This window comes from Eleutherodactylus coqui, chromosome 2 (assembly GCF_035609145.1).
Source record: "Eleutherodactylus coqui strain aEleCoq1 chromosome 2, aEleCoq1.hap1, whole genome shotgun sequence".
NCBI lineage: Eukaryota > Metazoa > Chordata > Amphibia > Anura > Eleutherodactylidae > Eleutherodactylus > Eleutherodactylus coqui.
The window spans coordinates 318,336,296-318,361,150 of record NC_089838.1 but is presented as its reverse complement, the minus strand read 5'-3'; the positions used below and the strand labels follow the sequence as shown (position 1 = coordinate 318,361,150).

General features: G+C 48.3%; 2 protein-coding genes across 2 annotated transcripts in view; both read left to right on the top strand.

Annotated features, from left to right (window-relative positions):
• Positions 1 to 5,131: 5,131 nt before the first annotated feature.
• TUBB4A (tubulin beta 4A class IVa) lies at positions 5,132 to 13,473 on the top strand. Its single transcript, XM_066593740.1, has 4 exons — positions 5,132 to 5,288; positions 8,184 to 8,292; positions 8,580 to 8,690; positions 11,401 to 13,473. Exons 1-4 carry the CDS (start codon positions 5,232 to 5,234, stop codon positions 12,456 to 12,458), a joined length of 1,335 nt encoding a protein of 444 aa, XP_066449837.1. The 5' UTR covers positions 5,132 to 5,231; the 3' UTR covers positions 12,459 to 13,473.
• Positions 13,474 to 14,687: 1,214 nt separating this feature from the next.
• DENND1C (DENN domain containing 1C) overlaps positions 14,688 to 24,855 on the top strand; it is a 60,496-nt gene continuing 50,328 nt past the window's right edge. The window contains exon 1 of the mRNA XM_066593739.1: positions 14,688 to 14,744. The gene's annotated coding sequence lies outside the window, so the exon portion shown is untranslated. The remainder of the gene's footprint in view (positions 14,745 to 24,855) is intronic.

The window sequence follows — 24,855 nt, the reverse complement described above, 5'->3', positions numbered from 1 at the left end:
GGAGGAGGTGGCAGCATAAAATGATGCAGAAAATTATGTCATACAAAGGAACATGTTTATTGCGTCCAAGTTAAGATAGGCAACGTTTCGACCTATAATTAGGTCTTTTTCAAGCCAAATAACATAAGGATCAGGATATGCAGTCCATGTTCCACTATACTCTTGCTCATGTTCCTCCTCCACTCTTCTACTTTCCATGTTCTATGGAGCTTAGGTCCATAGCCCCTAGGGTGGCGCTGCATTTATTGCTGACGCTTAAGTCTTGGAAATAATTTTTTTTCCTCCCCCCCCCCGAGTGGATTTTTAGCCCATGGGTTGTCTTTGCGAGTGCCGTGGTCTCCTCTCTTCTACAGCCTTGGTTGCACAAGAGAGGAGGGGAAGGAAGCGCTGCTGCAGGCACACACACTGAAGCCAACAGCAGCACTGAGAGGATTAGCAGCGCTGTGAAGACCAGGAAGAAGTAAATATGTTAGTCTGGGGCTACTGTAGGGGGGTCACTATTATTGCTGGGGCTTCTGTGGGGGTCACTATTACTGCTGGGGCTACTGTGGGGTGTCACTATTATTGCTGGGGCTACTGTGGGGGGTCACTATTATTGCTGGGGCTACTGTGGGGGTCACTATTATTGCTGGGGCTTCTGTGGGGGTCACTATTACTGCTGGGGCTACTGTGGGGTGTCACTATTATTGCTGGGGCTACTGTGGGGGGTCACTATTATTGCTGGGGCTACTGTGGGGGTCACTATTATTGCTGGGGCTACTGTGGGGGGGTCACTATTACTGCTGGGGCTACTGTGGGTAACACTATTATTGCTGGGGCTACTGTGGGGGGTCACTATTATTGCTGGGGCTACTGTGGGGGTCACTATTATTGCTGGGGCTACTGTGGGGGGGGTCACTATTATTGCTGGGGCTACTGTGGGTAACACTATTATTGCTGGGGCTACTGTGGGGGGTCACTATTATTGCTGGGGCTACTGTGGGGGTCACTATTATTGCTGGGGCTACTGTGTGAGGATCACTATTACTACTGGGGATACTGTGGGGGGTAACTAATACTACTGGGGCTACTGTTGGAGGTCACTATTATTGCTGGGGCTACTGTGGGGTCACTATTATTGCTGAGGTTACTGTGGGATGTCATTATTACTACTGGGGCTACTGTGGGGGGTCACTATTACTATTAGGGCTACTGTGAGGGGGTCACTATTATTGCTGACTGTGGCTATAGTGGGGGGGTCACTATGATTGCTAGGGCTGGTACAAGGGAGCGATAATACTATTGGGGCTACTGTGGGGGTTACTATTATTGCTGGTGCTGGTATAGGGAGGCGCTAACACTACTGGGGCTGGTATAAGGGGGCGTTACTAGTACTGGGGCTACTGTGGGGGTCACTATTATTGCTGGGGCTGGTATAGGGGATACTATTACTACTGGGGCCACTTTGCACATGGCAGTGTACCTCATGCTGACTTAGGGTATGTTTGCCCATGGCAGAAATGCTGCAGAAATTTCCACAGCAAATTCCACAACTTAAAAAAACAGTCAAAATCTGAACCACTGGTGCGGATATTCACTGTAAATCAGCAGTGAATTGAGCTGCTGATTTGAGACTATGCAGTGCTCCCCCTCACCTCCTTCGTAGGCTTGCCGCTGTCAGTGCTCCCCGGCTTCCGGTTCACTGCATTCTGGTCAGGTGCCGCACCGCTGGTCAGATGAGGCCACTACATGCCGCTGGGAACCGGAAGCCTGGGAGCGCTGACAACAGGAAGCCCACGGAGGAAGTGAGGGGGAGCGCCGCATAGTATCAAATCAGCTGTGGCTATGCGGCTGATTTCCAGTCAAATCCGCACCAATGGTGTGAATTTTGACTATTTTTTGGATGTGGAAGTGCTGCAGAATTTGCTCCCTGTCTTTTTTGAACCAACCCGCACTTTTTATAACGATGGAGGTGAAATCATGCGTTGGGATAAGCCCCACCCCTGACCACACCCCTTTGTCCCTTTGTTTCGACACTGGGAAAATCTGGTCACCTTACCCCTAAACAATCTGTACATGGGTATCTTCTCCTTCTGGAGAAAAGTCAGGCTTTGGCTCATTTTCCCAGTCACTGTTACAAGGCTCGTTAAGGGCTCCTGCACACTTGCATTTTTCTTGCGCATTGTCTTCACGCGATATCGCTGGGTTTTTTCACGCGATTGTCAATGGGACTTTCTAATGTTAAAAACGTATCACACAAAAATCGCAAAGCACAAACTTGCGATTTTTGTGCAATGTTTTTTTTAAATTAGAAAGTCTCATTGACATTTGCGTTAAGAAACCGCAGCATTAACGCAACGTTAAAAAAACACAAGTGAGTAGGAGCCCTTAAAAGGTCAGACATTGACTTGCAGGAACACTGCCTTCTAATAGGTGGCGCTTTAGAGTTGACATATTCATGCCTATTTATATTTGTTGCAGTACCTGAGCATGGCCACAAGATGGCGCACGGCAATCAGGTTCACATCTTTATCTCATTAAAATGTGATTGCCCCCAACAAGAGAACCCAAGCAACCTTGTAGATAAGATACCTCTGATTACACATGTTGCACTAACTAATCATTACCACATGGTGGCACACAGAAACCCGGATCATATTTGGATCTTATTATGCTTAATGTCATAATGATGACAGTCAGGTGTCAGTGCGCCACCTTGTGGTCATCCTTAGTACATAATCAGGCATAATGGATTCTATTTGATACCAACCCAGTTGACATATTTATGCCTGACTATATTTGTAGCACACCCATAAACACACAGTGCCAAAAACCCTGTTGTCATCTTTGTCTGATAATATCAAAGGATGGCCGCACGGTGGCGCACGGAAACACTGATGAGAATTTTATGCCTGATATAGTTGTTGCACTACCTAGGTGCGGCCACACGATGGAGCACCGAAATTATACTCCTTGCACTAACTTAGCATGGCCACAGGGTGGCGCTCAGAAACCCTGTTGACAATTGTATGCTTGATTATATTTCTTGCACTACCTAATCACGGCCACAGGGTGGCGCAGGGAAACCCTGTTGACAATTGTATGCTTGATTATATTTCTTGCACTACCTCATCACGGCCACACGGTGGCGCAGGGAAACCCTGTTGACAATCTTATGCCCGATTATATTTGTTGCACTACCAAGGTGGGACCACACGGTGGCGCACAGAAACTTGGTTAATATGTTTATACCTTATTATATTTGCTGCCATAAAGATGACAGCGGGGTTTCGGTGCTCCACCTTGTGGCCATCGTTAATACAACAAACACTATCAAACACATTTGATGCCAACCCGGTTAAATATTTATGCCTGAGTTATCAGTCGCGCTACCTGGGCGTAGCCACACAATGGCGCACCAAAACCCGACTGTCATCTTTATATCTGATAATACTTGTTGCATTATCAAAGAACAGCCACAAGGTGGCGCACAGAACCCTGTTGAGAATTTTAGGCTTGATTACACTTGTTGTACTTAGGTGCGGCCACAGGAAACTCGGTTAACATTTACACTTGATTACACTTGGTGCATTAACTTAGCATGGCCACAGGGTGGCGCGCAGAAACCCTGTTGGCAATTGTATGCTTTATTATTTTTCTTGCACTACCTAATCATGGCCACACGGTGGCGCAGAGAAACCCTGTTGGCAATGTTATGCCTGATTATATTTGTTGCACTACCTAGGTGGGGCCACACGAGGGAGCAGGGAAATTCGGTTGATTTACACATATTGCACTAATTTAACATGGCCACAGGGTGGCGCGCAGAAACCAGATTCACACCTTTACATCCGATTACACTTGTTGCATTACCAAAGGACGGCCACGGGATGGCGCACAGAAACCTGGTTGATATGTTTATGCCTGATTATATTTGCTGCAATAAAGATGACAGCGGGGTTTCGGTGCTCCACCGTGTGGCCATCTTTAGTACAACAAATACAACTTGGCATATTTGATTCCAACCAGGTTAATACTGTACAGATAGTCCCCGACTTGCGAACATTCGACTTGCGAATTTCGCTAGATACGAACTATCTGTCCTGCACAGTATGATGTAATGCTATGGCATTACATCATACTGTGCAGGGACCAGGCAGGCTTCTATCAAGCCTGATAGCAGCCTGTCCGGTCAGATCGCGGTTGCTAGGCAGCCAGGGGCCTTCTGAAAGGCCTCAGGGCTGTCTATGCAGAGCGCCTAGCAAGCCGTGCGCTTGATGGGCACTCTGCATAGACAGCCCTGGGGCCTTTCAGGAGGTCCCCGGCTGCCTAGCAACCACACAGCGTCCCGCGATCTCATCGTGGGACGCTGTACGGGCCCCCTGAACGTCGGGTGCAGGCTGTTTCTTACAGCGGGCACCCGGCGGCAGCAGTTCCGACGAGCCGCGCCGCTCGTCAGAACTGTTAACACTTTAAATACCGCTGTCAGAGCGGTATTTAAAGTGTTAACAGTTCCGACAAGCGGCGCGGCTCGTCGGAACTGCTGCCGCCGGGTGTCCGCTGCAAGAACAGCCTGCACCCGACGTTGTATGGAGCGCGATCCACCCGCGATCCCGCTCCATACTACTACTTGTTCGACTTGCGAACAAAACGGACTTGCGAACGGGCTCCCGGAACGGAACCTGTTCGCAAGTCGGGGAGTAACTGTATATTTATGTCTGAAAAATCCATTGTGCTACCTTGGTGTAGCCACACGATGGCGCACGGAAATTCGGTTGACATTATTCGGTTTGATTATACCTGCTGCACTAACTTAGCACGGCCACACGGTGCCGCTCAAGAGCAGGATTTTCCAACTTTCTATCTGGTTATATTTGCTGCACTACTCAGTTTAGCCACACGGTGGTGCAGTGTTCCGATTCAGGCTGCGCAATAGTCGAAACACTAATTAAAACCGAAGGTGGCGAAATAAAACCGAGTCACTTCATTAGAAAGCCCGGGCATGTGTGGGCAATCTGACATGAAGCAAAATGGCTTCTCTGCGGGAATTCCCAGTCCTGATGTAAGATGGCCGCCTCCCCAGCGGACGCTCTCTTTGCCCACTTTAGACATGGCTGCCGGTGACCACGCCTCCTCTGGGATCGCTGACGTCAGCCGGTATATAAGCCGCGCGCACTCGTCCGGGGACGAGCAGAAGGTTGAGGACTCGGCGCTGTCAGCTGCAATCACTAAAGTAACGGAACACCGGAGACATGAGGGAGATCGTGCACCTGCAGGCGGGGCAGTGCGGCAACCAGATCGGCGCCAAGGTGAGGGGCGGCCGGGAGCTGACAGTTCTCCCCGGCGGGGGGCGCTCCTGCGTATCTGTGCTATCATCTACGGATGTCCTCGTGCTGTGATGCTGCAGAGCTGGCGATCTAATGCGTGGGCTGGGCTGAGGAGCTTGCACTCTAGTATGAGTATTTACAAGGAGGGTCCTGACCTGCAGAGCTGGGGGTCTGCGGCGGGTGGCTGTATTGTGGGGGTCTGCGGCGGGTGGCTGTATTGTGGGGGTCTGCGGCGGGTGGCTGTATTGTGGGGGTCTGCGGCGGGTGGCTGTATTGTGGGGGTCTGCGGCGGGTGGCTGTATTGTGGGGTCTGCAGTGTTCTGGGGGTCCTGCCTGCAGTGTTATAATCGAATCTGTAGGGCTGCCATGGAGGTCTGGGTCACTTAGATCGTCAGCTCTGCAGCCCAGGACTCTGCCTGTTGCCACTGTAGCACATCTGGGGTCCTGCGCAGCTGCTGATGTGTATTCTGTGCTGCGGAGCTGACGCTCTACTCATCAGTCTGGTAATGGTGCTGGAGGGATCCTGACCTGCGGAGCTGACACTCTGTAGGATGTTTCCTGGGGGGCTGTGCCCTGGCACAGTATGGCGGTGGTGCCCTGGCTCCTGCCTGGCACAGTATGGTGGTGGCACCCTGGCACAGTATGGTGGTGGTGCGGTGGTGCCCTGGCACAGTATGGTGGTGGTGCCCTGGCTCCTGCCTGGCACAGTATGGCGGTGGCGCCCCCTCTCTACAGCTGGATGTTGGCTCCTGTAGTCCTCATTGTCCATTCAGTATAATGTCAGTGAGAAGAAGCCTTCCTCTGTACTGGAGGTGTCATGGCTGCCGAGGGCTGCGCCCCTTTGTGCCTTGCCCTTTAAGTCTGGCTGGCGCTGGTATCGGCATGTGCTGGGAGCGTGTGACATGCGTGTTAGTCATCGGTACATGACACATCGCTGCCCCTCCCCGGCCGGATCTGGGCGCTCCGGTGTCAGGTGACGCCTACGGAGCAGAAATGGACCCGAGTCTCCGTGCCGCCTGACGTGCGATAACGCATATCCCACCAGACGGGAGAGTTTATCCTCCTCGGGGGGGAGGGGGGGTTGTTATATAATGGTTACTTCCTTACTGCAGATATCTGTCATCTGCTAACTGATTTATTGCAGTCTTGTGACGCCTCCGTCCTGCACATTGGCGCTCGGCGGTGCTGCGTACCTCGCTGGGCCTGAGTAGTCACATTGGTGTCTCGTCTGACGTGTAGAGGAATCTCCTGCCGGCTGTCGGTATTCCTGCAGCCTCCAGCTGCGGCAGCCATCTTCTGGCAGTGCTGCGACGTGTGACAGCCCTCTGAGCAGAGGATTGTGACCGGCGGGGGAGGGGAGCTGCGGGATAATGGGCAGCCGTGGCTGTTACAGCGCAGGATATAATGGAAGGGAGTGATACAGGATATCTGTCGTCCCGGGCTCCTCGCCCTGCGGCACAATGTCCTCCGCCCCAATGAATACACACTACCTGCTCAGCGCAGACGTCTCTCCCCCGTACTGTGGTGTCATTGGGGTAGATTATAACCTCAAGTTGCCCGTCTGGTGCCCCTTCCTCAGTGGGCATGAAGTCCCTGAAGCGTCCTAACCCATGTGCGTCCCGCTCCTAATATAGAGGCCATCTTGCCCCACGTCTCCATTCTTGGCTCGTCCCTGCAGAGCGAGGGCTGTAACATCTCTAATGCTGCTTCAGAGCTGGCAACCAACATGGTGGGAGCGGGCGGCCACAATCCGGTCACGATGGATGTTACACAACTTGTGTATAACATGGCCAACTTCATATTTTAGTAGATGAAAAGGGTGGAGCGAACGCAAGGAGTGCCACAGAGCTGGGTGCCAGGGCCAAGACCTCGAGGTAGAGGTGCTGCCAACCAGGTGGCCCCACAGGCGGGCTGCGCTGAGGACTGGTGTTGGCGCAGCTCTCCAGTAAAGTCTGAAGCACCAGGATAACGTAGCCCAAATCTTATTTAGCCAGTAAAACCCAGCAGTAATATGTATTTTGGGGCAGAACCTTCATCACTCATGGCAGGATGGCATGTGCCCAAAAGACAGGAGGGACATCACAGCTTCTCTTCCCACAAACCGCCATATTGGGCTACCTGCATTTGGTGTCTGTCCTCCCCTGCCCCCCTTCATGTCTCAGGGTACATGCCATCCTTCCACAGACCACTAATGTGTCGCCTACAGACAGTGCCCGGGTACATGCCATCCTTCCACAGACCACTGTGTCACCTACAGACAGTGCCCATTGCCTCACGACTCTCCACTAGTGGTGCCATCAGCAGGTCTTTCTGCGCACATCTTTTATATTTTGATACTTTGCCTAAATGTTCACAACGGTCAGTAACAATCCATCAGACTGCTGGGGGCGCTGCGCCCCCATAGCATTATAAAGCAGTACTTCCGTTTTAGATAGAGGGGGAACCAGACCTGCATCTCAAACGCCAGTCTTAATATGGTCGCCACTGGCACATGATGCTCTAATATACGGCGAGGTGCGGGCTTCTCACCTGTCGGGTACAGTCAGCTGTAGAGTTCTGGTATAACTTACAACTGTTTTTGGTGTAATTATCCTTAAATGTTGGGGGGGGGGCTGCCTCTTGCATGGGGTGCAGTGGGGTTCGCATAAAACTCTGCAACTTTTTAGACCACAATCTGGTATAAAATATATTTATTCCCCCAATGTCTGGATGTAGTCACTGGAGCCCCCCTATACTGTTAGAATAGAGCTCCTCTAGTTGGCGCTCTTGCCGTGAGCTGGGATGGTGGCCATATATATCTCCACATTGTATGGCATGGGAGCGTCCTGTCCGCCCTGACAATACTCCCCTCATTGCTTCCTCTTCCTTCCTCTACAGTTCTGGGAGGTCATCAGTGACGAGCACGGCATCGATCCCACCGGGACCTACCATGGCGACAGCGACCTGCAGCTGGAGAGAATTAACGTCTATTATAACGAGGCCTCAGGTACAGTTGGCTCCACCCACTTGTCACATTGTCCTCTGGTTCCTTCCTCTCCTTGCTGGGATGATCAGCTCTTTGCACTGATTTCCCCTCCTGCTTGTACAAAGCAGGCAGTCAAAACAAGTAGAGCTGCAGTATAAAGCATAGCAGCAAGGATGGAGCAGAGTCTGAGGCTCTTCAGAGACCAGAGTGGATCAAACGCTGTAGCCCCGTGTAACTACTCTGCATGTGACCTTCTGTAACTGACCCATGAGTATAATATCTGATCAGGGGTTTGCTGTGTCCTACAGGTGGGAAGTACGTCCCCAGGGCCGTCCTCGTGGACCTGGAGCCGGGCACCATGGACTCCGTACGCTCTGGACCGTTTGGACAAATCTTCAGACCAGACAACTTTGTGTTTGGTAAGTTGGCTGTGAGGGTTGGTACATATCAGGCCAGCCAGTTGTACGTGAAGAACCTGCCATGAAGTGTTGTCTTAGTCGCTGCGTACCCTTCATCTAGTGCTGTAAGATGTCCTGGTTGGTCACTTATTGGAACTCCATTGCTTTAGCCTTTCCCATTAGTCTCTTGCCGGGGCCTTGGACGGTTCCTATAGACTGGGGTCTTGTAGAAAAGGCCTGGGATAGACTGGTGCTTCTATAGCATGCAGTGTAAAGACTTGTGGGTCCCAGTGACTGGTTCTCTATGCCTACAGCAGGGAATACTCCAGGACACGTAAAGGCTATGGAGACCTTCTGTGCATAGAAAATCACCTATTTTACCACATCCATGCAGGAAAACTAGGCACTTTGGGTTTTGTTTTTCTTTTGCATGGGGGTGTTCCTAACACTGATCAGCTTCATGAATGCACAAGCTCAGCTCCCCTACCTCTCCTCTTAAAGGCTGTGTAGCATAACCACACCCCTTCAATACTACACAGCTATCTCTCCTCTCATATCCCAAGTAGCTGCTGGTCATCTGTCCAACCCCCAGTGCTAGGGGCCAGGACTAAATCCCAGCCCTGTGTAATGGTGTTCTCTGCCCTCCAGCCTCCTGATCTCGTACTCCTTCCCCCTCCCCTGGCTCTATCATAAGACCTCTGTAATAGTGGCTTTCTGCTCTCCTCCACCATCCCCCAGTAAGGTCATACAGCCCTGTGTAATGGCTCAGTTGCATGAATGTATGTTCACAGCCGGCAGGGAGCTGTCAGCTTACTCTGACTTCAGTCTGTCCGTCCGTCACGTCCCATTCCACCCCCCACCCCCAGCTCCCAGGGCCTTGGCAAATACAAACCTAAAAGTAAAACAATCAAAAAATTTCTTAATGAAAAACAATTTCTGAAAAGGCTTTATTTCCCAAAACAAAGTGCACAGCGGTACGCGGCCTTAAAGGGGAAGTCTCTCTTGATCATCTTGTCACATGTCGTGGTGTTGCTGAGATGCTCAGGACTTCTTGGAGGATCTTGTGGGCCTCTGAGCTCACAGCCCAGTAATGACTGACCTACTAGATGATGGGAGACTGAATGCTTGCTTAACCCTTAGTTCTAATTACTGTGAACTCCTCGCCCAGCCTCTCCCAGGGCTGCAGCCTACTTGCATTTCTGATGACTCCTAACAAACGTGGATAAGATGGCCTGACCTGAATTATAGGTGGATGTGCACACAGGTGTGACGGCGTCGCTCGCTTCCTCTGCCCCTCCCTGTCTAAACAATTGGGACACCCAGTGACAATGTCCTATCTGTAGTAGCTTTGTGTCCTGCTGTCAATGAGGTAACCAGGCTGACAAATGTCTTAAATGGCCACTATACCTCATGTCAGCAGTGGCTCATCGGTCACATTGGTAGCCAACAGTGTCAGTCCTAACTGACTTGTAAACAAGGCCCAAAGCTTGTTGTAGGATGACTATTTTGTACTCTATATAATTGGCTTCAGTTTTCCTCTAATTGGTACATCTGTAGTGGTAAGACCACCAGCAGCAGCTATGTTGGGGGGCAGCCAGCAGTCTTGTGACCACCAGGTCCTGTAGAGGCAGTGAGATTGCTGCTCTGTAGGCTATAAACTGCTGCTGACTCCTCCTTGGCCTCGGAGTTGTTGAGCTCCTCAACTTTCCCAGACTCCAACTCCTTCATGTGACTCGTGGTTAAGTGATGCATCTACTGTATTAAGATGGTAACATCAGGCTTTCCATCACTACATGATATAATCAAACATATTAGATATAACACTATATGAATACAATTTCAGAACACAACTCGACTAAACTGTAAATATGCAATACACTTCTACCAGCTCTGCAGACCTGCTCCTCGGTGTCCATGTGATTCCAAAAGACATGACTGAAGCCTCAGATCCTGCATCGCCCAACAGTTGGCAGCCATTAAACTTGCAGGCTTTGGTTAGAGCCAGAAGTTTATCCAAAAGGAATGGGGAACCTAACCGGAGGATGTCTGCGGCTGCCTGTCCACAAGCGTTATTGCAATGTGTTTGCCACAGCGATAATCTGGCCGAAGGAAACACAGTGCACGCTTTCCGTAGCGTAGCGCCCCCCTCCACGAGCAGAGAATCATAGCGATTCTCCGGTCATGGCCGGCAAATCGTCTCTCCTTCCTGCTGGCTCCACCTCTGGCCATGTCTCAAAACTGCATGCAAATTCAGTTTAATGCTGTTTATAAAGTAAGATTTCATGGTAAATATTAAGCAAGCCCAACAGGATATCCAGGGACTCGGGGTAGATGTGGGGGGACATAAATTACTTCTACTTTCAAAGCAGAAGCAACTTTAAAACAACCCTTTTTTTTTTTTTTTGGGACTCCTATCTTTGGACCAGAAGGGGAAGAGGTGTATAACCTGATGTCCCTCCAATCCACTAGTTCCCGGTCTTTTCGGCTGTCTAAGATGGCGGCTGCAGTCTCCAGACTAATCCCACAGTGCATTGCTAGTCTTAGACCTGCTGTTTTGACTCTCCAGAGCTGATAGCATGGTCCGAGCCTTGTAGGGGAGTTAGAAACTTGTTTTAGCCATCTTTGTTTCAGGTCTTGTCTTTGGCCGTCCAGAGGATTAGGGTGTTTTTTATGGTGAGGTGGCATCTTCCTATCTGTCATATTAACGCTGCCCTTGATTCTTCTCATACAGGTCAGAGTGGAGCCGGAAACAACTGGGCCAAGGGTCACTACACCGAGGGAGCAGAGCTGGTGGACTCCGTCATGGATGTGGTGAGGAAAGAGTCTGAGAGCTGCGACTGTCTTCAAGGATTCCAGCTCACTCACTCCCTGGGTGGTGGTACCGGCTCCGGCATGGGGACCCTTCTCATCAGCAAGATCAGGGAAGAGTATCCTGATCGTATCATGAATACCTTCAGTGTAGTGCCCTCCCCAAAAGTGTCCGACACTGTGGTAGAACCATACAACGCCACCCTCTCCGTGCATCAACTGGTAGAAAACACAGATGAGACCTACTGCATAGACAATGAGGCTCTGTACGATATCTGCTTCCGCACACTCAAGTTGACGACGCCTACGTATGGTGATCTTAATCACTTGGTCAGTGCAACCATGAGTGGCGTCACAACCTGCTTGCGCTTCCCAGGTCAGCTCAATGCTGATCTCCGTAAACTGGCAGTCAACATGGTCCCCTTCCCACGTCTTCACTTCTTCATGCCAGGGTTTGCTCCTCTGACAAGTCGTGGAAGCCAACAGTATCGTTCCCTCACTGTGCCAGAGCTCACCCAGCAGATGTTTGACTCCAAAAACATGATGGCCGCTTGCGACCCAAGACACGGACGTTACCTGACAGTGGCAGCCGTGTTCAGAGGCCGCATGTCCATGAAGGAAGTGGATGAGCAGATGTTGAATGTCCAGAACAAGAACAGCAGTTACTTTGTGGAATGGATTCCCAACAATGTCAAGACTGCAGTGTGTGACATCCCACCACGAGGCCTGAAGATGGCGGCCACCTTCATTGGCAACAGCACGGCCATCCAAGAGCTGTTCAAACGTATCTCTGAGCAGTTCACCGCCATGTTCAGGCGCAAGGCTTTCCTTCACTGGTACACCGGAGAGGGCATGGACGAGATGGAGTTCACCGAAGCTGAGAGCAACATGAACGACTTGGTGTCAGAGTACCAGCAGTACCAGGATGCCACAGCAGAAGAGGGAGAGTTTGAAGAAGAAGCGGAGGAAGAGGTCGCTTAAAGCTGCACACTTCATCTACCCACGATGGCTAACCCTCCTACTTTCATGCCACCCCAAGTCCCATCACAGCACCCCAATCTGAACAGCAGAGCCTCTGAATAGGTGAACGCTAACTTCATCATGGAGTTGGAACATGCACTAAAATGACTTGTTTGCAGTACACTGGCATCTCCATGGCTTGTGAAGACTTCTTGGTGTCCGTCTTTGTGTTGTAGCCGACCAGGCCAGTCCATTGTGAGGACTCGATGTTGTGATCTAGTATGTCTGCATGAGCTGGAGAGACGCTTCCTCCAAATTATGGAGGATTGTGGAATAGTTCATTGTCTGGTTCAAGAAAGTAACTTGTGATTGTCCTAGAGGAGTCCCTGGCTGCCATGTGCTCATCGTCTGCATTGTACATTGTGCCATGTGCACAGTGATGCCCATTCCCTAGTGGATAGGAGACTGTAGGTGAGGGGGGCATGAAGGCTACTTGCACTGCCCTTCTGTATTTCTTTACCTGTTCTGAGGCTCCGCTGCCCACTTACTGCCCTGCAGCTCAGTGATTTGACCATCTACCTCTGTTGGTCAGATGGCACTTACACCTACCCCTGTCATCTTGCTGCCGTGCTAACACTACTGCGTCACTCGGCTCCTGTGCATGACTACTCTCCCAACCATAAACCCTTTTTATTATTTGGCATAGGCCGCCCTCCTGCCCCAGACGTTCACAGTCTGAACTATAACTGGCACTCCCTGGTGAGGCGGGCTGCCCACTAGTGGCACTTATCTGTAATGTAGAAAGGATCCACTCCTTGTGCTCATGAGGATCAGATCCGGTGTCCAGATTACTCATCCCTCCTGCCCCGGGTGTCTCTTGCTGCATTTCTTTCTGTCTGTATGGTTTAAGTGAGTACATACATGTGATTGTAAATCTGTCACCCGAATTATTGGACCTGTCGCACAGGAAGACGGCACTTATCCCAGCCATGCTACTAAGTCTGCACACTACTGAATAAAAGCCTGTGCGAAACTATTCCTTGGTCTTGTGTGGTCTATGGGGGAGCGGTAATGCTGCTGGGGAAACGTCTCAAGACAAAACTCCTTGGAGGTGACTATTCATTAAAAGGGTTGTCTGCTTACAAGGCAAACCTGACTTCATCAGGAGTCGCCTGACTGCTGCAGTACGCCTGGCATCACGGTGGCCAGGATGTGGGCACTAATGCTGCAGCAGTTGGGTGACTTCTGCTGACATCTTCCACAATCACTAGGACAGCAGGGCAACATTGCTGGATCTTCATGGCAGAGGATGGGTAAGTACTGCTGTTAGAACTATTGCACAAACATCAGTAATCAGACAGCCCCTTAATGTAGAGGACAAGAAGCTGTCAAGTTATTCCATGACTATACACATGAGCAGGAGAAAAGACAATTCAGACTTCAGTATAGGAAAGACTTCTTTACAGTTGCAGCGGTTCTGCAATGGAGTGATTACCAAAAGAGGTGGTAGCGCCTCCATTGCAGATGTTGCATTTCTAGTTCTTACATCTGTAAAATGCCGAGGGTACGACTGTTCTGTCTCCTAGGAGCGCTGCTCTGCAGTATATGGCCCTGTCTGAATGTACCACAGTTGAGCTGACATGCCATACTATAGAGTACCTTCCCTCTACTCCATATACTGCATGGCTCCTGGAGGCAGGTGGCACTTGTGCCCTAGTCAGGTATGACGTCTCCAGTATCACCACTGACTAGATGGATAAATCACTATCAGGCTTTCCGGTAGATGACTTGCACAGAGGTGTGAGCTTGGGTGTAGCTGAATTATGACTTGATTGGGTTGGGACTTCATGCTGCCCTGCCTGCTTTCAGGATAGTGCTAAGTAGGCCATGGGGTGTCATGAAGTTTAGTCTAGATAGTGCAGGTGTCTATGGCTCAGACCTATAACAATGGGAGGGTGCAATGGTTTAATGGATGCTTACAGCAGCACAACATCTACTGGGCATGGTTCGTGCTCAGTGGGTAAGACTAATATATCTGTTCATGTATATTCATGCTCACCCGCCCCTTACAAAACACATTGCTCAACTCGCCGACTAGAACATCTTACTCGGGTCTTTATACATAGACTGGTATTTCATCTTGGCCATGACTGATGGAGATGGGCATACATGGCTAACACTAAAGTAATACAACGCATACGCAACAGACTCTAATGACCCTTAAGGCTGCTTCACTGCAAAATGCAGGCAGAACTCCGGAGGTTGGCTGCACGGCATCTCGTCTGATACAGATGAACACTGGGCATGGTGAGACTTTTCTTCTGTACAAATGGAGAATACACAGACTGTAACTGGATTTTTACAGCAGGTTCTACAGAAAATCTGTAAAACTTGCCCCGTGTGACCGTAACCTGCAGTTGGTGGTGCAAGCAGCAGTTCCTCCACTGCAAAACCACAGGCAGAGCTTTGCTGATTGCTGCTGGCACCGACTCTTCTCTATGGCTGAACTAAGCGGTCAGCATTTCTCCACCTGTGGTTTCTGGGAAGAACGCTTTGCTTTCTAATGAGACATTAAATTGTGATCCTCGGCAGCACATGGTTTAGAGGGAACTGATTAACCTGTTCACTACCTACGCTGTAGAGCTGTCTGGCTATATTATACAGGTGATCTACTGCAGTGTGTCTACATGACAGGACTATTCCCATCTGATCCCTTTATGGGTTATACCACCCCACCTTGTGGGACCTGCACCTAGTTCTGGTCCCCAGCCCAAGTCTATTGGATGGTCAGGAGCTATGGAAACAGCCCAGTGGGCCTTCTTGCCCTGTTTCTGTAACTCCTGGCCAGCAAACTGGGATATGCAGTTATCAGATTCTATCCAGTGGCTCTATCAGGAGACTGAGTTGGGAATAACCGTCCTAAAGGGATTCTGGCACCAGGTTCACGAAGTTTTACTTGGAGCGGGGCTGTTCTGGTCTCTTCCTACCTGCAGATCTGTCCCAAGGTCAGAAAGGACTATCTTTTCTCCTTAGGGAGAGCACCTAGATGGTGAGTGCGGAGACGGAAAAGGCCACATAAGCTCCTCTGTGTATATTTTCATCTCCCTTATTTGCAGCTCTGTCCCTATACACAAAAGGGAGAGAGCTGTCAATCTGCATGCTGGGGGTGGGGAGAAGCCAGCGCAGCCCGCCTCCATGATTCAGAGCTGTGCCCAGAGTCCAACTTCATAACCCTGGTGCCAGAATCCCATTAAATCCACCAACTGTAAGAACTTCTGGCTTGCTGCGGTGACTTTAGGGCTGAAGTTCAGAAGCGCTGATACACCTATATCCCCACCGTGGCGGCAGTGCAGTCCTAGTAATGATTAATATGGAGGTTATTGCACCTGTTCCTGCAGTGAAGCTGGTTTGTAGGATCAGTGACTCATCGCCTCTGTCTGCAAGCCGGCAGCTGTCATCACCTCCAGTTGTCACCGGCGCTTTCCCTCTGGATGACACTTAACCCTTTATATTCTGTACCAGTTCTACCAAATAGAATTTTGAACTTCCACAAACTGCTGAAGCAACAAACATTTTATATATAATGAATGAGAGAAATGTGCAGTTCTGTCTGCTGGCTGATTCTGATTACAATGGGCACCTACTATTAGCCTGTCCTGTGTCTGACAACTAGTCGCATGACCAGCCGGCTGTATCTAAGCCCTAAAGCTGGCACTCCCATTAGTACTCCGGTATTTGCTGTTCTGAGAGGCCGTCCATGAAATAATAGCAACAATGGGAAACCTTTTCTATGGAGAGGATCTCTGACGGTCAGCTGTGTGGGCTGCAGACTCGAGTTGCTGAAAGCCCCTTTTATACGGGACAGCTGCAGGAATTTGAACGATCTTGTCCCGTGTACACGCACGCAGCGGCTGAGCGAGAGCTGTTCAGTTTGTGTGCAGAGAACTACACAACGCCGTTCCGTGTAAACGGCAGTCATTCACGTCTGCATACTGTGAATGGAGGTGGGAGAACACTTCCCGGATGGCTCCAACCCCATGCTGACCAATTCAATTTAATGGCCTATTGCAGTGTGTAATACACACCAAAATAGAACGTGCCGCATATTTTTTCACACAATTAGGCCGCCTGCAGACGAGCGGAAATCCCGCCGCGGGATTTCCCGCGGGATTTCCGCCGCTGAAAGTCTGCATAGGAGTGCATTACAATACGCACTCCTATGCAGACGGCCGCGGTTTGGCCGCGCGAAATCTCGCGCGGCAAACAAACCGCGGCATGTTCTAATTTTGTGCGGATCACGCACTCACCTGGCCGCCGGCTCCGGTCTGCGCATGCGCCGGCTGCGCGGCAGCCGGCACATCAAAGAGCCGGGGCCGCCAGGCGCGGGTGAGTACGCGCTCGCCCCTGCAGGCTCTGGGGTCGGATCGCGCGGCGAGATTTCTCGCTGCCGGATCCGACCCGCTCGTCTGCAGGCGGCCTTAAACATTACATGGAAAAATCCCCTCATGTGAATGAACCCATGGCAACTAATGGCTCTATTCATTGCGTATTACATGCGTCAAAATTGCTGTATCGATATGCCCATGTGAACGAGCTCTTAAAGGGATCGTACAAGAATGAACTTATATCACGTATAAAGAGGATAGGTGATAGCCTGAGGCCGCAGCAGATTGCCAATCAGTATTACATCATACTGCATGAGTGATCTAACCATCGCACGTTCATACCCCTACGGGGACTAAAAAATATGTAAAACGTAGGTTTAAAAAAGTTTAATTACTTTAAAAAAAATTAAAGGTAATAGTAAAATAATAAATAATTTTAAAAAAATCTGCGACCATAAAAGTAAGATTTATCAAAGTAACTCATTATTTACCCTGCACAGTGAACGTTGTCAGGAGAAAGAAAAAAAGCGCAAAAAGTATGTTTTGGTCACCCCATTTCCGAGAAATTTTTTTATAAAAAGCGATCAAAAAGTCGTATTTACTCCAATATGGTACCAATGGAATTTACAGGACGTCCCACAAAAAAAAACAAGCCCTCACCCAACTATGTTGACAGAAAAATTTTAAAAAATGATGGTGGTCAGAAATTGTCAAAAAAAATAATTAAAAAAAATAAAATCTTTGGAGAAAAAAAAAGGACCGTACAAATTTGGTATCATAGTAATCGTGCTGACCCATAGAATACAGTGTCCTTTTTTTCTGCACTGTGTACAATGTAGATACAAGACCAACCCCCCACCGCAACAACAAAGATTCAATGGGGCTGACTGTAGTTAAGAACAGGAGCGTTACCTGCCCTTCTGCCGCCACCCGCTGTTTGTTGTGACGGCTCACTTCACTGGGCGGGCTCATTCAGATGAATGTATGCGTAAATATGTTCGCCCGTACGGCACGCAATCAGGAGATGGCAAGAAGCAGGCTGATACGTCCGTGGCAGCAGATAGATCGCTTTTTTTTTTTTGCAATCAAATTGCCAGTTCACGCGCTCGCGTGTTACACCCTTCCCGTGGAATAGAATGGCAATTAAGTGCCATATTAGGGCCAGCGGTCTTCTTTTCCCTGTGTTGTAAGCAGGGTAAGTCCCTCCCACTCCCTTTTTAACACCTTTTTCTGCGTTAGGGCGCCTTCACACTGGCGATAAAATGGCGCAATTCAAGAGTGAGAACGCAGAATTATGAACCCCATGCCTCTCAACGGTTTCCCTCACATTTGCAATGTTTTCACTCATGCAATGTTGTGAGAGAATAAAAACCGCAGCATGCCCTATTTTTCTGCGTTTTTTCCGCATGTTTCCCTATGGCGCCTGCTTTTTATCGCATCGCAAAGCACGAACTTGCGATTTTCGTGTGATGTGTTTTTAACATTAGAAAGTCCTATTGACTTTCGCAATAAAAAATCGCCGCAAAATAGTGTGAGAAAATTGCAGGTGACAGTGATGTGTATGCAGGAAAAAGCGGCGCTAACACTCAAAAATTGTGGTGAAAAAGTCGCAATTTCTGAGCGGCGATATCATGATTGGCAGTGATAAGTAGCCCTAACAAAGATAGAGCAGGTCCTAAATTTTTTTGCAGACGTAGGCGGTTTCTCGTGGAAATTTTGTAGCGCTCGTTTGCTGGGATTTTCGATGAACCAATCGCAGCCAGCGCTTCCTGGCAGCGGGGATTTTGAACCTCCAAAGCAGGAAGCACTTGCTACAAACTGCAATCAAGTGTGTCGGAGCTGAAGAGGAGACGTGCGGCGGCTCTTAGGTGATGGGTTGGGTTTTTTTAATGCAGCTAGGGCTTATTTTAGGGCTTGACAATAGGATTTCCTACTGTAAAAGTTGCACGCACCGCAAAAAAACTGCGTTTTCATGCGATGCAACAGAAAGGAAGGCTCCATAGGGAAACATGGGCTACAAAACCCTCAAACTGTGGCAATATATTCAGCAACCCGCAATTTTTTATATATATAAAAATACGCATTCATATACATATATGATAAGCCTGAAGAAGAACCCTGCGTTGGTTCGCAAGCTCGCTATTATTACATCACGTATTTTCGTTAGCCATTAAAAGGTATCATATCTACAAGATTACGTGGTTTCTCTTGCTGGGAACAATCACATTATACATATATTGACATACGTGGCCCGTGGCGGCCCCACCAAATTTGGGGCCGCTGGGTTGACTGCCCTGATACTGCATCAGGCTGTCTGGCTAGCTTCTTGGCCCGGGAGAAGTTTGTAGGTTTTTCCTTTTTCTACTCCTCACTATGTGCAGGGATATTGTGCAGGGATAAAGTGTGTCCAGGGGCAGATTGGGAACCCCAAATAGCCTTAGTACAAAACTATAACGTGGCCTCATGTTGTAGGTGGGCCAAAACTGGGCATAAATGGGGTGAACACGTAGGCAGTGGTCAGCAAACCACCAACCGCAGCCACAGGCAAAATATGTGATGGCGCTCTCCCTATACACAAACATGATGCAGGTGGGGAGAGGCAGCAGAGCACAACCCTCTGGCTTGGAGTGCTCTTCTGAGTCAAACTTCAAATATGTGTATTCTGAAATGCCGCAGTATTTCATAACACATGCACGGGCAGCCCGTTCATGCTGTCCCCTAATTCTGCTGCGGGTGTTTTTTCACCCCATATTACACATGCGTTGCACGGCCATGGCATACGGGGCAAATGGAGTCAATGAAAGTCAGTAGGTTTTTGTTGATCCATGTACATGTGCATATTTTACTACGTATTTACTGCGTAAGCCCTATTGATCTCTATGGATGCGTGTGAATGCGCAATGCAAATGCAGTGCTTACGCAACTGCGTGTGAAACGCTAAGAATGCTAAAGTTGGAAGTGACCTTCAAAGTCATCGGGTCCAAGCCCCTGCTCAGTGCAGGATTCACTAAATCATCCCAGACAGACGTCTGTCCAGCCTTTGTTTGAACACTTCCATTGAAGGAGAACTCACCACCTCCTGTGGTAACCTGTTCCACTCATTGATCCCCCTCACTGTCTAATATCTAATCTGTGTCTCCTCCCTTTCAGTTTCATCCCATTGCTTCTAGTCTTTCCTTGTGCAGATGAGAATAGGGCTGATCCCTCTGCACTGTGACAGCCCCTCAGATATTTGTAGACCGCTATTAAGTCTCCTCTCAGCCTCCTTTTTTGCAAGCTAAACATTCCCAGATCCTTTAACCGTTCCTCATAGGACATGATTTGCAGACCGCTCACCATCTTGGTATCTCTTCTCTGAACTTGCTTCAGTTTGTCTACGTCTTTCTAAAATTGGGGTGCCCAGGACTGGACACAGTATTCCAGTAGTCCAGATCCATATGATTTACTAGTGTTCTAGTGATAATATATGTATTCTATTGTGTGTGTATTTATTATGTTTCTTACATCAGACTAGGCAAACGTGTGTGTATATATGTATATGTAGATTTGCAAATCTACCTTCATAGGAAATAATGGCATTTAAATAGTTAACGTATTGTATGCTGGAATGTATTCGATTCTTATGTGTATCTCCCACACACAGTTCTCAGGCCTAACACTGCTCTCCTACAAGTCTTTCTTAAGAGAAGCCCTGGGACGCCTACTGCTCATAAGGGGGCTGCTCATACCCCCTACCTTCGCCCTCCTTTTGCCTAGCAGTGATATTAATAAAGTCTATTCTAGTTGCCTTTCCTAGAAATTACGTGTTGGTAGCAACATACACCTTAAGGCGTTAACATATGTTAATCATTATAGTCATTACATACTAAGCCAATCGTGAGTTGTTATGACATTGGGGCGTGTATTTGTATTACTGTGCGATTTCCTATATCTGTACTGTGAGATTAAGAATTAACCAGAAGTGTACTGATGATTGACCAACATGGAGTTAGACTCAGATACCTTGCATGCATGCTATTTTTCATTATAATTGTCGTTGGCAAATTTGATCAGTTTTCCCTGAAGATCATTTATAAAAAAGTTGAACACCACTAGCCCTAGGACAGAGCCTTGTGGTACCCCACTTGATACATTCTTCCACTTGGATGTGCAGTCATTTATGACCACTCTTTGAGTAGGATCACTCAACCAGTCGTAAATCCACCTAATAATTGTCTTGTCAATCCCATATTTGGTCATTTTTTTTACTAAGGACAGTATGAGAGACTTTGTCAAATGCTTTACTAAAGTCAAGATATACTATATCCACTGCATTTCCCTGATCAACCCAGTCAGTGATTCTGTCATAGAAGTCAATTAGATTAGTATGGCATGACTCCTTTGTTACTAACCCATGCTGGCTCTGGTTAATTACTCCATTCTCATCCAAGTACTTGCATACATGCTGTTTAATAATTTGTTCAAAGATCTTCCCCGATATAGAAGTCAGGCTCACAGGGCTGTAGTTTCCTGGATCCACTTTCTTCCCTTTTTTTGAAGATAGGGACAACATTTGCCATTCTTCAATCTTCTGGGACTTCTCCTGTTCTCCGGGAATTTTCAAAGATTATAGCAAGTGGTTCAGGATTTACATCTGCTGCCTCCTTTAGTATCCTAGGGTGCAATTCATCTGGAATTGCACACTTGAACTCATTTAAGTTAGCTAAGTGTTCCCTCACAATCTCTCTGCTTATAGATAGCCTGCATTCTTTTATTTCCCGAAAGCATCAGGAAGATCAGCTACTGTTCCATCTACTTTCTGAGAGAAAACAGATACAAAATAGGAATTTAAACGTTTGGCCTTCTCAACACCATACTCAGCTAATTCACCATTTTCATCCTGTAAGCATCCAATAGCATCTTTGACTCTTACTGCTTTGGCCTTTATTGCATGTTGCTAGGATACATTTAATGAAGTGATAAAAAAGAAAGAGGAAGTTATTTACACAAAAAAACGCATACGTGATTATACGCAGGGAAAAAGAGATTTAATACGGTGGGATATGCAGCGTTTTCATACATGCCCATGGACATGAAACATATGCAATTTTACAGAAAGCAGCCATATACTTACTGATATACTAATACTAGAGACAGGTAAATGCACCACATCCCTTAACCCTTTCCAATCCACTGTCTGATGTCTGAAGACACTATGATTTAAGGCTGTACAGCTCCGATGTTAGAAGACGTCCGTCGGAGTTCTCTTACTGTATATTGCCAGCCTCTCTGCTGTTGGAGCCTATCCAACATGTCACCTCATGCAGTACTGGCTTTAGCCAGCATATAGCGCCGTTGTATAACGGCAGAAAAAGAGTAAGCCCCCCTAGGAAAACCAGGATACAAATTGTGATTGGAAAGGGTTAACATGCAAACAGCCAAACTGCTAAATGGAGGAGCAACGGCATAGCTGCAAAGTACTGATAAGCGACCACTCACACACCTTCCTTATATTGGGGGGGGTGGGGTGGTTGCTTAGTACTATACTTGCACAAAAAGAGGGCATATACAGGGTGTCGGCCACATGGTATATGTAGTGTACTATGCAGGCTTACAGCCTATTAATGACTCTATATTTCTATCCAGCGGGCTGCTCTGCACCTCAAAGGTGGACACTGGCTACTGAAAACCTAAATGTGATTTATGTTAGCGTAGGGACTCACAAGGAAACGGGAAACCTTGCCGGGGGCTTGTGTATTTGGGCCAAAATATTAACCAAAACCTCTTAATTATCTGCATTAATGGTGGACTCCTCCAAGAATCTCGCATGAAAATGAACCCCGCTCTTTTTAATGAGGTCACATGAGCGATGTTTTAAAAAAAAATGTTTTTTTAACGCAAATGTCAATGGGACTTTCTAATGTTAAAAAGGCATCACACAAAAATCGCAAGTTGGTGCGGCGCAATTTTTGTGTGATGCGTTTTTAACATTAGAAAGTCCAATTGACATTTGCATTAAAAAAAACGCAGCGATATCGCGATCGCAAGCGTGTAGGAGCCCTAGAGAAGGTGTGTGAGAGGTTGCTCATTAGTACTTGGCACCGGTGCGGTTGCCGTCTTGTATAAGTGAGGCTGCCTTAGCACTGGCGGAAAAAAAAAAATCGCACGATTTTCGCACGAGGCGAGGGCACGAGAAAATGCTAAGTGATGCAACCCATGATTTTCAGTGGCTTCATTCCCATCCGTGATGTTGTGAGATTTATTTCCATATTCACGGACCAACATCACCCAGGAAAGTCTATAGAGTGCTAAAATGCCGCAGACAGAGATGTTACACGTGTTACATGTGCGCTGTGGTGTATACACATCATGCTCACACGAAGAACATATGGCGCATGGACGTAAAAAATGCATATATGCAACAAAAACGCAGCATACACAAGCAGTGAAATCCATCCGCTTTTCACAGACCAAAATTGTATCTGCCCGCGTTAACGAGCCCTAGGGGTGCGGTTACAGAAGTGTAATATGGTCGGGATTTATAAGCCAAAACCAGGAGACGAACAGCGAAAACGTAAAATGGAAAGATCTGCACGTCTTTCGTGTCTTGGACTCGCTCCTGGTTTTGCCTTCTGAATGCTGCTACAGATATCTAACAGCAGACATACTCACCGCTTATCTTCCATCTTGCTTTATTGGATCCAGTAGTCCCACAGATGCCGGACTATCGGAAGTTCTTGCATTATTAGTATCTGGATTGTAAAAATGTACTAAAGGAGAAATATTTTTGGGTCCTAAGAAGTTGGGTAAGTGCAGGGCCTGAACCTACCGCCGGGTAACTACACACCTCCCAACTAGCTGACACGCAGGGCCTTGCCTGAGCTGCTGGCACAGGACATTCCTGCAGACATTCACAGAGACAGCTGCAAGGGTGGAGGGAAGTGTGAGGCTGCGGCGCACCCTAGAGGACACAACTGGGAATGTCACCACTAAGTGCTTATTGGTCTGTATGATTTACTATATCATGAAAAAACTGGACTGAAACTGGCTCTACGTTACAATCCGGGCCTTTATCAGACAACGGGTCATTCACCCCGTGAAGATCCTTCTCGCACGTATGCTTTATATGCGCCGTCTTTCAGCTTTTTTTTTTCTCGTGCAGAACAGAGCGGAGTTTGAACAGTTTCCAAAAAAATTTTTTACAAATATACTCCGTTGCGGCACGTGTTTTATGCATTCGTCCGTGTCTTTAAGCCCTTAGGCTACTCTCACACATGCACCCCATTATTGTGACGGGTGATGAAGTTCGTTAAAATGCGCAAAAATAGAACAGACAGTGCTTGAAATTTGCGGCATTAGAAACTCCACTTTTGAGCGCAGCTCTGCGAGCGCCCATTGAAGTCAATGGGAGCATTGTACTGTGGTTAGTGCTGCGCTTGGGATGCCGCGCTAATTGCGGTAGAAAGCGTTATGTGTGAGAGTGGCCTTAGATTACAGGGACGTAGAACATCCCTGCCCATAGAAATCCTCGCGCCCGTGGTGGCCGACCGAGAGACTACTGGAGTTCCAGTATTTGGTTGCAATAACAGACTGTCCTGCTGCATCTACCTTCAGCTTGCCAGTAAGGGCTCGTCCAGATGAGCATTTTTTTTTCACGCAATGTGTGTATTATGCACCGTACAACCCAATGAAATTAAAGGTCTGTGAGTAAATACACATGAAATATGCAGGAAGCCGGCGTATTTGCTACGCATTTAGGCACATAATCAACGCAATTCTGTGCGTTTCTTTTTTGTGTATGTAGTGTATTTACCCACATAAAAACACACCGGAGCAGGTGTAAGCGATTTACTAAATCATCCCAGACAGATGTCTGTCCGGCGTCTGAAGACTTCCATTGAAGGAGAACTCACCACCTCCCGTGGTAATCTGTTCCAGTCATTGATCACCCTCAGGCCTTAGTCAGACGGGAGTTTTTTCGTGCAATTTGCGGATCGCATGACGGATGCGCATCCGCAAATCGCGTGACCGGTGCCCGAAAATCGCCCGAAAAT